Source organism: Nothobranchius furzeri, chromosome 1 (genome assembly GCF_043380555.1).
Source record: "Nothobranchius furzeri strain GRZ-AD chromosome 1, NfurGRZ-RIMD1, whole genome shotgun sequence".
Taxonomy (NCBI): Eukaryota; Metazoa; Chordata; class Actinopteri; order Cyprinodontiformes; family Nothobranchiidae; genus Nothobranchius; species Nothobranchius furzeri.
Window position 1 is genome coordinate 69589600 of NC_091741.1, and position 16756 is coordinate 69606355.

Consider the following 16756-nt stretch of genomic DNA (forward strand, 5'->3'; position numbering starts at 1 on the left):
TGTGGATGTGCTCAGAAGAAAAAAAATGACCTGTCCATCTGTTGCTCTTAGTAAAGTTCTCAACTGCACCCAGATGCAGCCCCTTTACTTCTTTTGCTGCAACAGATGTGTCACTCGTAAAAGGCAGACATCTGCGAGTGACAAATAGTCAAACAAAGGTCTGTAAATAACAACCTGAGTGAGAATCCAGATTCCTGTCAACGTGCAACACCTGTCTAGAAAAAAAAAGCAGCAACTTATTTGCCCTGTTTCAGCAGCATCCATCTGCTCAATGCAATCAGAGTTCCTTCATCCGGCAGAGCTGGCTGTGAAGACATCAGCAGATGGGACTCTTACAGACAGTTTGGATTCATGGCCACAACATTTGGCAACGTTCTTTCTTATGAACAAGCTATTCTGTGACTGGATTGGAGTTTCCAAGCTGGCAGCCCTGCAACGGTTAGAGTGATGCAAAGGAAATGGCGTCAGCGAGAAACGACCAGCATGGCTGCAACCTTTTGATAGCCCCGCCAGTGTGAACACACACACACACACACACACACACACACACACACACACACACACACACACACGCGCGCACGTGAACACAGGTGTGTTGATCCATAACATTCAAACACAAGCTTTCACCAGCACCAAAGTGAAAGTAAATTGCCCGTTAAAGTTTTTTCCACACCAGCAAACACAGAAATTTAATGAGAGGTTTAACCTGAAGGAGTGCTACTTCTGTCCTGCCAGTCACAGTCACACAAGTAACACATCATGGCAGCAGATTGTTATGATCCCCACTAAGTACAGACACTAATCCCTGTTTTGTTTTCCACTCATTGATTTAATCACCAATAACAGCACATAAGTGAACATTTTTCAGCCGGAGGAACAAAAAAGCAGAGACAAACGGACCCTTAATGACTGATTTCTGTTGATTTGCCTTCAATTAAACCTAGTTCTCAGTTCGTCTGTCTTTCTTATCCCTGTGTTAGGCTGTCACGCAGGAACAGGTGGAGGTTTACAGCCTGGTTGACTTTGTTTTTGCAGCTTCATTTTAGGTTAACGAGGTGAACTGAAATCTCAACAGGCTTGTGAGAGAAGCTGACTTTGCTGCTCATGCTCGAGTCATCAGGAAGCACACATGAGCACGGCTGTCCCTCTTCAGGACGCTGGAGGTCATTTGTGGGAGTTGAAGAGCAGATGATTTATTCCCGGGCGTTGTAGAGGATAATTATTTATTTATTTGTTTGTCTCTTGACGTATCAGTTGTTGACTGTTGAAGAGTGGGATTGTGTCTGGTTTGCTTTGACCTCTGGCTGCAGAAACATATTTTTACAACTGCACACTAGGATGGTCTCTGAGCACAAAACAAATGCTGCAGAAAATTCTAAACCTGTTGGGACGACTTGCTCACTCTTCCATATCATGTGTTGCAGAGGTCAAATCGATGCGTTGTTAGTGAAAAAAGTGATAAAAACTGTCAACACCTTCCCCAATCATGTAAAAGACACTTGTAGATAACACTGAGGAACAAATACCAACAGCTTTGATTTAAACTGGGATTTCTTGAAGATTTTAGCCCTTTTATTTAGCTTTTTTTGTGTTGCACTTGAGTATTTCATACAAAACAACAACTTGTTGTGGAACAGCACGGCGTAGGCCAGGCTTTTCATTTCATGCCTGCAGCAAACTGGAAGCCTCATCCAGACAAAATGTGCAGCAGCCACCATGGGCCCATCCACGGCAACAAAACTACAAAACATCTGGAAGCTAGAATGTTTCATGCACCAACACAGATGACACCACAGTAACCTGTGTAGGCTGGCATGGCTCACATGTTAGCAGAGTATCAACAGCAGCTTCTTACCTGCAGCACCAAACTGTGGCTGACCCGAGAGAAGATCGGCGGGTTATCGTTCACATCGGTGATCGTGATGGTGACGAGGACCGCTGACGACAGAGGAGGGTTTCCTTCGTCAGCTGCCTGCACCGTCAGTGAGTAATGAGGGATCTGTGAAGGAAGAATTGGGCTTTTAACGAGACTAATTTAGATCTTACTTTGCTTTTACTTATTTTGACAGAGGCTGACCTCCTCTCTGTCCAGTGATGTTCGAATGGTAATTTCACCGTTACGAGGGTGAATGGAGAACTGCTGCTGAACGTCTCCGCTCACGATCGAGTACCGCAACCGACTGTTTACGGGACCATCCTGGTCGGTGGCCGTCACCTGTGGGGAAAGTGATGAAGACATCTTCACATGAACACAAAGGTTCCCTTGGGTTTCAGGTTTAGGTCACAACCAGTCACAACTGAATCTGCTGACCTGTTCGAATTTATAATAAAACCTTTTTTGTGGTTCTGATCATTTTAATCCACGAGAAACTCCCCTTGCATGGTAAAATATTTAAAAATAAAACAAATAAATATTTTTATTCCTCATTTCAATTACCTGTGGCTCATTTTTGTTGCAAGAGAGAATTTATTCAATATACAAATTAAAATATTCATTTGATTTTATTCTGCCTCAGAGCTCAAACAGCTCAGACCAAATTAACACACTCCTGCATACAGCTGTGACCTTTAATTTAAATTTACAATAAATTGTTTTAGCAATAATAATTGTTTTGTCCTTGATTTACTCCATGAGTCTGATAAAAAGAAAACATATAGTGTTGTTTCATTTAGCTTTTCCCCTTGTTATTCCCTTTAGTTTTAATTAGAACAAGACCAGATCAGCTCGTTGAAATGTCAATTTGAGCTTCACTTTCTTTCAAAAAGAAACTTTAAGAATGATCTCAAAGAGTTAGCCACGTTTAAGAGTTGATGTTTTATTAAAACAATTTTTTTCATGAAAGTTTTGGTTTAATTGAATAATGCTGTTGAAGAGAAAATTGCTGGCCACCTCAAAAACAGCCTGTGCTCCCCTCTGCAAAAAATATACTTTATTTTGTAGACTCCCACACATTTGAAATCCTCTCAAAGAGTCTGATTGATTATTGGTTACAACAAACATATAGACACATCAGGGCTACAACTTCCGTTAGCATTCGTTTTCTATCTTGTGGCCAGTTCCCATCACCATGGTGCCTGTAAGTGAGCCTACATCATCACTGAGAGTGAATAAACTCCCTTTTCCAAGGCCCAGTCTTTGTAATCTCCTCAGCCACGGTCAAGCAATAAAATTCAATAATTAATACTGATCTAAGTTACACTGAGTGAACAGAGAAAAAGTTGTGATAATACACATCGCCTTCTTTGTTTTGTTTTCATAATCCTTTTTTTGCCATAACAGCAGCAGTAGCTCAGGTGGTAGAGCGGGTTGCCTCATGATCGGAGGGTCATGGGTTCGATTCCAGTTCCTGCCAGGGGTGTCCTGCTGTTGTGTGCTTGGGCAAGACACTTCACCCAACTTGCCTGTGTTAGTGGTGGTCAGAGGGGCCGACGACGCCAAATGGCAGCCTTGCCTCTGTCAGACCTCCCCAGGGCGGCTGTGGCTACAAGTAGCTTACCATCACTAGCAGTGTGTGAATGTGAGAGTGTGTGAAAGCAGGGGCGGCGTTAGGCCCGGCTACCTGGGCTGAAGCCCCGGATGTTTCATAGGAAGCCCCGGATCTAAATCGCGGAAGTAACATGCAGTATGTCTGTTTCTTTCAAAGCTCATTAGACTAACATGCAGTACCAAAGTCCAACAGAGAGGGAGCAGCTGGCAGTAGTTTGTATACAGCCTGCCTGAGCCTCCACCACTGAAGAAGAAGCCCTTCAGCAGCCGGCTTCTTCTACACTCTCTGTCTGAAACGCATGACATAAGGACGTTTTTTAGACCAAAAGTACGGCGACAGAACCCCAGCTTTGATGAGACTGGTGCTGACTCAGGTTTGTGAGTCTTATTTGAAAATATTTGTTGTGCTGCTGGTTTGCCTAAAGTTAGCTTACTATCAGGTAAAGTTGTTGGAGAAAGAACGGGAATATTTACTATCATCTCACACTAAACCCTAACAGGAACAATACTCTGCCCTGAAAATGCTTAATATGTAGCTTCAGATTAAAAATTATGTGGTACAAGACAAATATGATGTTGACTAGTGCGTGTCACGTGTGTGTGTGCGCGTATGTGTGTGTGTTAAGCCCCGGATGTTCTTCAGTCCTTAATCCGCCCCTGTGTGAAAGTGTGTTTGGGTGTCTAGAAAAGCGCTATAAACGTTCAATGCATTAATTAATTAATAACTGAACCCCATTAGCTTTTAATGATCAAAATACTAAATCGTGTTCAGTTTAAAAATAAACACAAGTGTAACTCTTAAACTGTACATTTTAAGTGTATTATGTTATAATGAAGTGAATCCATGTTAACAAGAAACAGAAACCAAACCCTAACCCTGGTGGTCAGAAAACAACGGGACATAAAATCATCGAGTCACTGTGTTTAGCTGCCTGTTGTGTTCCATTTATTCTGATTTCCTCTAATCATAGTGTGTGTGTGTGTGTGTGTGTGTGTGTGTGTGTGTGTGTGTGTGTGTGTGTGTGTGTGTGTGTGTGTGGGCAGCTCATCACAATAACATCCTAAATGTGTATATCTTTAGTAAGGTACTCTATACTTCCATCACTGGGGTTTAACGTTGAAAATAACTGTAAACTTTTTATTTTCATGAATGTTTTCATCTCCATCTGAATGTTTTGGTTCTTACTTTCATCACAAGGCTTCCAGGTGTCAGATCCTCTGTTATTTCAGCACTATAGACGCCCTGTCCAAACACCGGTGTGTTGTCGTTCACGTCCGTCACATTGACGATGATCGTTGTGATGTCACTGAGGGATGACTTGCCGCGACTTCCTTCCACAGAAAGGTAATACTCCCGGGAAACTTCAAAATCCAGCGGGGCCACAAGTGTCAAAAGGCCTGTAAAATATCAGAATATAAGAAAAGGATAAGAATCTAATCTCTTACTTGCTGCCTGATTATTAGTACGCTGTCTAGAGGTTATGGGGCATTTTAGGTACCATGCACCTTCTCCACAGGTACACAAATAGTCCCACAGGCTGGCTGCAGGTAGGTGTTCTGGATGTGATGTATCATGTTGATCAGATGACTAATGAATAAACACAACTTTAGTTGCTATTTTTGCCATAATTCCCTTCAGTCCAGATGTATGACAGTATCAACAAATCAGATTTATTTAACATAAACTCTTATGAATGACATTACCAATGGATCCTGTGTTCAAACAGTGTTTCAATAAAAGTGAATCTTTTTCATTTGACAACAGTCACTTCTGACTTAAACAATAGAAGAAAATAAATAAAAAGGGGGAAACCATAATGGCAAAAGGCTGACCTGGAAACATTCCACAATATTTTAGACAACTGAGAATAAATTTTCTCAGTAATTTTATGTTTTACATTGTAATTTTTAGTAAAATTTCAGAGTAATTTTTTTTACAAGAATACTTATGCGAGTTTATGTGATCATTGTTTCTGATATGAAAATAAAACTATTGATTAATTATTGAGATCCATGTGTCATGATATGGAGTTAGGACCCAAAATGCAGGCGATAGCAGGCAGGAGGCAGACTGGCAGGCAAAATAAATGTTTTAATCATTAATTGCCAATGACGACTAAAGTTGTAATTTGCATGTTTTTTACTGTTTGGGCATGGGAACGAGCCCCCAAACCACGAGAACAAACATCCCAGCTCTAAAGCCAATCTTCATCCACGTACGTCACAGGTCACGTGATAAGGAAGCAGAAAATCCATGTGTTAGGAGATCGTTTTGGGCCGCTGCTGTAAACAAAAAAAAAAAGAGGCGCGAACCGGAAAAGCTTCTGCCGATCACAAGTTGACAGCGGATTATGAAAGAACGGATAAAGCTCGAAACGTGCAGTTTCGTCCTGATGTAAGAGGTTAGTCTACTCTTTGTTTTGGTTGTTTTGGCGTCGACATCATCCTAGTGCACAACGTTCTGTGACTCTTAAAAAGCAGTGAAAATGCTAAAAAAATGCTGGTAGTGAAGGGCTTTTCTGATCAGGAAATGGCTGACAGTGAATTAGTTAATATTGATAATGGTAGGTAGGATGATACAGCAGGAGGACAAGATGAGGATCTGACCAAGATCAGAGCAAACAGAGGGTTTAAATAGATGAGGATAATCAGGTGGGTAAGGTAACGAGGGGCAGGCGAGTTCAATCAACACTAACAAGAGAGATGAGACACCAGAGGTTATAGAAGCAGATCCTGATACCATGTGTGAACAGATGCTGCTGATTGTGTCCACTCCCACAGCCACAGGGTTTGGAGCTCCTAACTTAGTTTGGTTTGTTTAGTAAAACAGTCTAGCCCATATGTACTCATGAAAACTACATTCTTTGCTTTAACATATTTATTGCGTCATCACAACAAAACCAACAAAAGATTAATCTCTGGTAAAAAATAACCCACAATCAGGTTCCAAATGCTTCTAGTTTTCTCTTCGTATAAACCAGTGACCCTCTGTTGTTACACTAGGAAGAAAAAAGGGATTTCACCACATTTAACCACCCATTCAAACATCCCAGGGACCCTATCTGTATTCAGACATCATTCATTGCTTTTCAGCTGCACATATTAACCAGCTTCATCCCTTCTTCAATGAGGTCTACTATACTGCAGCTCTGCTCGAGTCAATAGTACGTGGGGTGGCTGACGTTCTCTTGTCTTTGAATGGGGTGTTTTTATAGCACAAGGGAGGTGATTGGGATCCTGCGTGAGTGGTATCATGTGACATATGTAGTGAGGTCAGCAGAGCAGTGAGTTTAACCTTTTACGAAATATGAATTTCTCTACAGCTGGTTGCCGTCTTCATCCATCATCCATGAGTGAAGTCCAGACTTATCTTACGGAGGTTCAAAGTGGCGGTGTGTATTTTCCCTGGCAATAGGGGGCAGTACATACTTAAATCATTGCAAGCAAGCTGCATTTTTGTGTTTGAGTAAGACTTTACTAACGGATGGACATTAGGGTCAAAAATCCCTGTTCAATCTCCATCAAAACGTCAAGCACATCAGACTCCCTTTCATCACTAGCAACAAGTGAAGAGGTAAATGTGTAAAACAATGGCATTCATGAATGGTGAAAGAGTTGTAATCGTTTGTGACAAATCAGTAAATTAATTTTGTCCTCACGGGTTCCCATTGAAGAAAACATTGTGTCTAATATGGCGTCGCCCATACTTAGACCCGCTCACATGTATTTTAGACCCATTTTTTAGGGTTTTTCAACAACTGGGCATCATTTAATTACTTTGCAACAGCATGTAGATGGATATGTCCAGAGATCAACAGTAAAAACTACACATTGTCTCTAACAAGAGGTGTTGGAGTAACTGCTGGTGTAACCGAGTTCTTCCTTTCAGCTCCGATGGTTTAATGTCTACTCATCTGACGGTTTAACACGGGGATCTCTTTTCATCGTCCTTGCACTTCCATTTGTTCTGTTAACAATGTTTGGTACTTATTATTATTTTTGGAAAAACAGCAAGAAATTATATTTGGTGGACCAAATGTGATTGTGGACTAAATGAGAGTGTAAATTTGAAGTGACACAGAAAGGTTAGGTTCATTTGTGTTACACAAGTCTACTGAAGTATGCATTTTTTTGTAACATTATAACTTAGCAGAAAGTGCCAACAAGGTTTTTCATTTGTACACCATCAGAGGAACACAGACATTAACCCTTCGATGTCCTGGTCGGTCCCTTGGTGGAGCACATTTTGGCTCCCATCTTATTAAAAGAAGAAAAACATAAATTATTTTAAAAAGTAATAATAAAAATTAAATAAACTGGTAATTGTAATTAATGTACCACAACAATAGTATAGCTTTGATATTTGCCCAATGTTAATGGACAATTATAACATTATTCTTGGCGTAAATGCTACAAACATCGAGTTTTTGTTTGGCTTAATCCAGCAAATGCAGACTTGGCTGCGGCTTGCTGCATCTGCCACACTGAATTACATTCTCCATAAATTAATAAACAGTCACGAGTTTTTGTCCAAACCAGTGATGTGAAGCTAAATCTAACTTCATTATTGCATTACTGAATTCACCACAACGAGCTCACACAAGCTCCAGTATCTAATGATTGTGCCCTGAACCTGGACAGGTTGTTACCTTTTTTCTCTAGTACACCAAACAGGACTAAAGTGACAGAACCCTATCATCCCCCGCTGAGCTGAATCTACCCACTTCAGCTTCTAATCTCCAGCAGAGTGTGGGGGAAACACACTCCTTGATTTTAATGCTGCCAGTCAGTCTGATAGAACAATTGTTCATTAGGGTTAAACAAACCAGGAAAAACGACCATCAACTATTCTCCTAGAACTGAACTCCTCTAGATTTTAGAGAGCAAACCATTTACAACACAAGTTTTACTTTTACTTAAATCAAGGAGACTTCTGCAAACAGAGCGACCCAACATGTGGTATTTATCAATTTGTTGTTACATTTTTTACATTTTTCTTCTGAGAAAGTTGCCTGGAAGGCTGTTTTCCTTTTCCATCAAGACCTAAATCTAATCCACTTTCATTTGCACATTCTTAATTCATCGACTGATTTAGTTCATTATCTTTATATTTACAACTGTAATGATTTTTTTAGTTACATCTTACGTAAGGAACCATCAAAGGTGAGATTCCATAGAAAATATGAAATCAATTTGATGTATCTTTGAATATTACTTTAAACAGAAGATCGGAACTTTTTATTGCAGGGATTAGGTAACACGTCGTATTAACCCAGAGTCAAAAGAGAGAGACACAAGTTATAAAGTTGAAGAAGATTTATTTCTGAACAATTTAAAACAAGGCTAACTAACTCTAAACACTCTATGTGATGAATGGATCTAGATGTGAATGAGGCAAGATGGATGGTGTAAATGTGGAATGTTGTTATCAGAACTCTCGTTTCCGGAGAAGCATTAGTTCTGTGTGGGAACGAATGTTTTTGCTCTAAACTATAGACGGAGTTTCAAAACCACATTCAGACGCCATCTTGACGCTCTACATACCCTGGGCGGAGACCTCCGTTGTAGATCCAGAATGCCAGGTCCTCGGACCCCTCTTTGGTACCAGAGCCGATGAAACAGCATACGGTACGACAGACTAGTCTTGAGATTGCCTCCAGGTAAGCGACAGGTGTTTGACAGCGTTGGTGGGACCCTGAAGGGTCATTGAGTTCAGCTTTTACTCTGAAGGAGCGTTGCGTCAGGTGTAGCTTGCAACAGGTTTTATATTCCAGCTTGGCAAGGTTCTTTGTGGTTAAACAGTTACGAGTGAAGAAAAATAATTTTTTTCAGTGTTCCATGCTTTTCATAGTTGACAACAAGAGATGCACCAGAATTTAATTTTTTTTAAATAAAAATAATTAGCAGTTAATCGGACACATTTAATAATCAGCAGTATTAGTTTATTCTGTGATCTGCAGAATTTTTCCCCCACACTGTAAATAAAGCTTTTCCCACTCATAATTGGTATTGGACCTTAAAACCAGAACTCTGTGATTTATAATCATCTCACCTTCATGAGGTCTGGAAAATAAAATAAAGCAAATGTATGACTACTAAAAATAAAAAAGAGAAAAAAAATCACTTATAAGTTTAAAAGTTTAATTGAGTTCCTAAAGACTTGAAGTTAAGTTGGATTCCCTTCAAGCCGGTGTTGCAAACTGTTTAAGATAACAAAACATTGTAAAATATTTACATCCTTGATTTTGTGCTCTATCGAGGTCTAAGGATTCTGTGAAGACTATTTTTTTAACTCACCACAAGGATTCACACTTTATCATCTCTTCTCTGCTGCTGTAAAAAAATCCTTCAGAGCAACAGTGGGACTTCTGCAGGTACAGTAATTATGCAAATGTGTGAGATTTATTGTTAGAATCCTGTCTCTGATATAAACATGCAGCTGCTCAGGCTCCCTGCTGCCAGATTTCCATCAGCGACTACTCGTTTCGGTAATTCGCTCGAAGCAGTCTGAGCTCAATCTGCTCAGCGGGAGAGACTTCCCAGGGAGAAAGAACGAGGTGCGGGTTGTTTGTCACTGTCAGCTCGACTGTTTCTAGGTTTCACTTGTTTCATTGAGAACACAAACACAGTTAAGTGCAGCTTTTAGAAACTCAAAGTGAAAGATTTGTAGAACATTGAAAAAGCTGCAGGGAATTTAATTTGAAAGCAGTTTGGAACAAAGTCAGATTAGAGTGCTTTAACAGGGCTACAGTCCTAAAATGCATGCACACATGCACACAGCAGATTTAAAACATGCAGCACAATGTGTTCTAGGATTTTTACATGAAAAGCATCATTCCTCTTTTCACACAGGCATTCAGAATATGAACAAAGTGTTAAGATATTAGAAAATGCACATCTCCGTGGTGAGGGTTTATTATTACAAACATATTTATCCACACATGCAGCAATAATTCCAGAGAAGTAACATTTAACCCACCATTTTTGCATTATTGTTAACGCATTTTAAAAAGGAAATATGTTTGGAGAATGTTTTTCTTTTAAACTCTTTTCGCGATCTGCCTCAACACACCATATTTACACACCCATGTGTGGTTGTTTCTGGAAAGTGGGGGAAAGAAGCTGAACAGTTTCCAGCTTGTTAAGGCTTGTTAAACATTCAGTGATATTAAAACTCTCTGAATGATGTTTTGAAGGTTTAGTTACTTTTCAGTAATTTTACTTCACCTGAGGAAAGCATGGCCTTTACCGGAGCATGCAAATCTGTGCCACACACTAAACACTCATGTGGAGTTGGTTTTCAAATAAAAACACAGGCATTTTACATAAAATACACATCAAGATAATGATACTTTTGTTAAATTTAGCTTTGAATGATAAAAAGGACCCGACCTGGAGTCTTTCTGCAGGCATGTTATCCCTGTGCATGCATGGGTTGAATCTATATACTTCAGCTTCCTCCCATAGTCCAAAAATAGGACTGTTAGCATGAATGGATGTTTGTTCTGTGTGTCTCTGTGATGGACTCGCCACCTGTCCAGTGGCAAATGGAAACATGTGACAGCCCTCAGCAACCCTGCAAGCATAAGCAGGTGTAGATAATGGATGTGTGTTTGTTTACCAGGTAGATGGTCTGCATTTATGCCCCGATCCCAATACTTACACGTCCACATTGATGTGGATTTGGGTGAAGTGTATTACTCACAACTCATTGCTGCAGAAAAAAGGCTCAAGTTTCTTTTCTGAAAATATGTATTTTCTAATGAAAGTTTGTCATTTTAGGATAATTAGTTGATGCTCTAAAACTTTTAGACAAAGCAGCAACGGATGTAAAATTGTTTCAAATATTTGATTGTTTGAAAGTTGTTAATAACGTTTTTTTATGTTCACAGTGACCAGCATCCCGGCATGTGTTGCGATCGATGACACAATGCTCCTTGTCTCAATTCAACAATTATTTGCACACTTTTGTTTCACGCACTCAAAGCCTTACTGCACACTTTCTCCAAGCGCACTTTGCTGAAGACCTTAGGGTGCAGTGCCAGTATTGGGATAGCACCCTCTAAGGTCCTACAACCCCCCAAGATGCTTTACAACATAACCCACATGCGCACACACATTCTCACGCTGGTGGTGATGGGGCCACAGCTGCCCTGGGGCGCACTGATGGAGGGAGGGAAAATATTTTTATTTAAATATAAACAAAGCTCAGTCTTAGAGGTCTGTAGGAACGTTTGATCGAGACAAAATTTGATGTTTTTCAAGACAAATGTAAAGACTGCAAAATGGGAATAAAAATTGAAATAATGGGATGACTGTTGTCAAGTTATCTAAATTATTACACAAGAAACAAAATTATACATAACTTCTAGTTATTTTACTCTGTCAGTTTCTTTGTGAACCAACTCCTTTTTTCTCATTTACATAAAACAAATACTTGGATGTTGAAAATATGTCAATACTGAAACAGATCTAGACTATTTAGACATAAAGGCAGCAAATAATCCTGTTACAACACCTGGACTTGTTTAATTTTCTGTTATTTTATTTTATGAATGATAAAGACTTAGTAATTAAAGGGACAATATGTGTGCCCTGTGTGTACAAAAAACTCTTAGCGCCATGGAGTTCAGATTAACTGTTGCAGCTACACACACAGCAAACAGGTAATATGTCAACAACCTCCAGCTTTCACTCCAGCAATGAGGTCCGTTCTTTATAAATAACATGAGCATGATAGTTTAATCAACTGCCAATCTCTCTAGCCTAACCCACACAAAGAAAATACTTAAAACGAGCAATTAACAAAACATTTTTAATTGTTATCTTTGGTAAGTTGTTGCATTAACTTACCAGTCCTGAAAGAATCAAGCAACTTCTACCAAATTATGCCTGCTTGAAGAGCACAGCTATCACGATTCACACATGGAGGAGGGTTGCATCAGGCAGGGAGTTCGATGTCACGTGGATGTCGGGTAACTGTCGCTTAACAACCAGCTAACGAATGAATGCTTCCATGCGTCCAGGAGACTGCCTGTTAGTCACCGGCTAGCAAAGAAAGCCAGCAGTAAGCCAGGTGCAGATGGAGCCGATAACACTGGCTGCTGCTTAGCAACCAGCTAACCAATAAACGCTCCCACGAGCCGGGGAGCCGTGGTGGAGATAGAGCCAACAACACTGCCTGTTAGTCATCGGTTAGTGGAGAAAAGCTGGATTAAGCCGGGGACAAGCGGTAGAGATGAAGTAAACAATGCTGGCTTAACCAACGGCTTTCCAGCAAGGAATGCTGGAGCGTGTTGGGAGAGACATGGCAGGCTGCGGGAGGAACTTCAGAAGGCATCTTGAAGAAGGACTTTGGAACCGCTACATTGGGACCGGATCGGGAGCTCTGGCACAAAGAAAGAGCAACTAGAGGTAAGTTGGGGGAGTCAGGGACGCTGCTTGGTGGCAACAAATAGTGGATGGGGACCTTATCAAGACACTTAACCCACGTTGCCTGCTGGTGGTGGTCGGAGAGACCGGGTGCGCCAGTGCTCGGCAGCCTCGCCTCTGTCAGTGCGCCCCAGGGCAGCTGTGGCTACATCGTAGCTCACCCCCACCAGGGTGTGAATGGGTGAATGACTGATTGTGTTGTAAAGCACCTTGGGGGGTTCCAGGACTCTAGAAGGCGCTATATCAAATACAGGCCATTTATCATATGCGGCTGCCAAGAGTTGGACATGATGAGCACCTGACAAATTTGACGTGTCTTTGGATTTCAGTGTTCGTGATTCAAACTAACCGAGTACAGCAGCGGTGTAGCTATTCTTTTCTTCTTAGTTGTTGCCAATCTCTCTAGATTAGTTAGTTGTTTTGGCAGACTGCATGTTATCAGGGTGTACTGCTGCCCTCTGCAGTTTCTTTCAGCTTACATCATGTCAAAGTGAAAAAGTGTGACACAGAGTTTGTATGTCCCTAAACAGCTACCATATTCCAAGATGCCGCATAACCATGGAGCGTCGACCACAGTTTAAGCCTCTCAGGCTCAAAATAAGTTTTGATGAAAGGAAAAACAACTAAGTCCTTCAGGGGTACTTCTGAGTTAAACAATGCTCATGAAATACGTATGTGGAGAAACCAGGTAGGTTTTAACTGTTGCAAATCTGCAACGCCTGCCTCCAGAGGGTAAACTATTTAAAAATAAAAATTTTCAAGCTGAGAGGAATATTTAGAAATGATGTGGCTGAGAAATACTAATGAACAAGGACAAGTTTGTGAATGCCATACACAGAATTTGATAGTAAACAGGTAAATATATTACATACTGTGGCTTTAAGTAACAGAAACATCAGAAACACTAACAAACTAAGCCTATGTTCTACATATTATGTGGGAATAAAAACATTCTTGTCTGAGAAACAAACTGAACTCAGTTTGACAAATGTATGACGTGTGTTTGGATACATGTCCCTCTGTTTGCAGGGGAGTCACTTGTCTCTGTCAGATGAGGAGTTTATATTGCCCGATGACACTGAAAATCCAGCTAAGAGGAGAGTTGTGGACTGTCAAACACCTCAGAGTGATCCAGCGACACATCATGCCACTGTGATGGGTAAACCCCGTCCATCTGGCACCTGCAGTAAGATATGACAAACTGCTGGCTGTCAGGCGTTTCGACAAACACCTTTTGGGCGAGAGCCAGACCGAGATTTACTGTTTGATGTGTCCTCAAAGCTCTCCTTAGAAAAGTTTGCCGATGACGTAAAGAATCCATAATTTATCTTAATTCTGAGTCATTCTGCAGAGATCAAAAAACAAAGTTTATGAATTATCTAGAGTGGCCTCCACCAACCAGTGAGTGGGTCTTTCATCATGCATTGGGCAAAACAAACAAACTGATAATCCACTCTCAGAACAACCCAACTCTGGACAGAAGCAGCGTGTGCCTCGGTTCCTGTAGATGTTCCACCACTTTTTAATTCTGATGGACCGCTGCTGAGCTCCAGGTATTTAAGCCCTTGAGGGGTCATTATCAGTTTTCACGGCTAAAAAACACTGAAGATGTTCCTGAGGAATAAAGATGATTTGGTTTAGACATTCTGTGTTGCTGTTCACAGCAGGAGCTTCACTCTCACAGCTGGAAACATGAATCTGAGTTTGGGTGAAACACAAAGGTGGTTCCACAGGAAGTATATAAAAAGATGTGTGGTGCAAATTGCTGTTTGTTTACAGCATGTTGAGAAAGGTTGAAGAGTCTCTTCTGCGTGTCCAGAATGTTGTTAACGAGTGAAAAGCAACGTACAGATCAGGGGCCTCATTTAACAAGCTTGCTTACGCACAAAGCGGGATCGGAAAACTGTGTAAGCAACTTTCCGCACAGACTTTGGGATTTATGAAAGAAAACTTAGCAGAAAAATGTGCGCAACTTTAAGTTGACTAAGGACCTGGCTTATGCACATGTTGGACATGGAGAGCACCTGCAGTGCTGCTGCTGAGAAGGATACAATTATGAAATCCTGCAGCATTATCACTTGTACTGCTTCGATTTCACACAGAACAAGACCCCCCACACGCACACACACGCGCATGTACACACACATGCGCGCACACACACACACACACACACACACACACAGTCTGAAGCACAGAATACGGACAGGGGGGCAGATTTAGACAGAATGTCATGCGTCTGACAGTGTGTGTGTCCTGTCACTGTGACTTGATTGATCATACGCCCTGGCTACTTGTACAGGGTAGATTGCCGTTTGGCTGACTGGTTAGCGTGCGTGACTTCCACTCGGGAGCTTGGGGATCGAGACTTGATTGGACCATTTTTTTATATCTGCCACAGATCTCTCTGAAGAATTCACAACATTGACGGCTTCAGCAACGCTGTGCCACTCCGTGGATTTTCTCTTGTTTGTTTTGCAAAAGCACTTCCTTTCACTTCTCCACCTCACCCACAGGTACCTCAATTTCTGCTTCTGTGAAATTGAGCTTCCTTCCTTGATCTGCCTTGATCTACGGTCGCCATGTCATTGGCGGAGTGCTACAACAGCCGGCTTATGCATGAGGTCCACAAGGCACTTTGCATTGACTATTTATGGCAGTAAGTGGGCGTGGTGAGGGTGGGATGTGACTAAAAAGCAGCTGAGAACCTTTGTAGATAGTTTCCGATTTATGAAGCGGAGATTGCGTGCAGCTGTGCGTACTCCATGTTTGATAGCTCACAAACTTGTTTGTCGTAAGTACTTTTTTTTTTGCTGAGCTTAAGTATGGTTTTAGTAAGGATTCTACGCTATGTTTGATAAATGAGACCCCAGAAGAAAAGACTCAGACTTCTTTGTGAGAGCTCACTAAAGAAATGTAATAAAACAGGAAGTGTCACTTTAAATCATCTGTCAGTATGTTTATAGATTCAATTCCTACCACAGCCCACAAGATTGCAGTGTTGCTACCATCAGAGAATAAAAGGAGCTGCATATTCATACAAGCAGGAAATGTATTAGTTGAATTCAAAAATGAGTTCAGATCTGAGATGCCTCTGCTGAAGAAAGCTGCAGCCTGGAGGGGCCTTGAAGGAAAGTCAGATTAACGTTTGTGAAACATTTTCAGGGACATTGGGATTTTTTTACTACTCTGTTTTCTGGGGCTCAGCAGTGGTGCATCCAGAAAATGGATGGATGGACTTTGTTTTCTGAAATGTTGCATCCTCTTACTCTCAAACACAAAACTGAAGTGAGAGTTTCTTTCTGACCCACTCTATCAGGCAAATCTTCCTTTTTTTAGAGTTTAACATCATTATTAGCTAGTTTGTGTTTTATTAGGACATTAGTGTTTCTGCTGAAAGTACAGCTGATTTGAAGCTGTTGTAATAGTGAAGGGATGAAAAATAGCCCCAAATAGTATGTTAGTGTTGTGGATCTGCAACTTGAAAGTTCACCTCTTGATCAGATTTTGGTTCAAAACTAAAAATCAAACAAAATTAAGAAAATGTTTTTACCTTTCTTTTATACTTTAGTTGTTTTATCTCATGACCTCAGTTGAATGTGGCCAACAGGGGGCGGTGTAGTCACTTACGTTTTTCTTTATCTTGCTTTGCTGTTATTTTTTATACACATTTATTTGTTTTGATGCACTTCAGTTGTTCTCTGAGCACTTTCTGCCTCTGTTTGACAGTTTATACAGATTCTGATTTAAGAAACTAAGCAATACTACAAGATGACAAAAGCTACCTTCACTCTGCAGGTGAAGTGGCCTAAATCTGAATCTTTTCTCTTCTTTTTCTTT

At 40.8% G+C, this 16756-nt stretch overlaps 1 protein-coding gene across 1 annotated transcript in view; it reads right to left on the reverse strand.

Annotated features, from left to right (window-relative positions):
* fat2 (FAT atypical cadherin 2) overlaps positions 1-16756 on the reverse strand; it is a 118318-nt gene that overhangs the window by 39492 nt on the left and 62070 nt on the right. Inside the window, exons 17-19 of the mRNA XM_015951953.3 lie at positions 4674-4885; positions 2078-2215; positions 1856-1999 (exon numbers count right to left, since the gene is read on the reverse strand). Of these exons, the coding sequence (XP_015807439.3) occupies positions 1856-1999; positions 2078-2215; positions 4674-4885 (494 nt within the window). The remainder of the gene's footprint in view (positions 1-1855; positions 2000-2077; positions 2216-4673; positions 4886-16756) is intronic.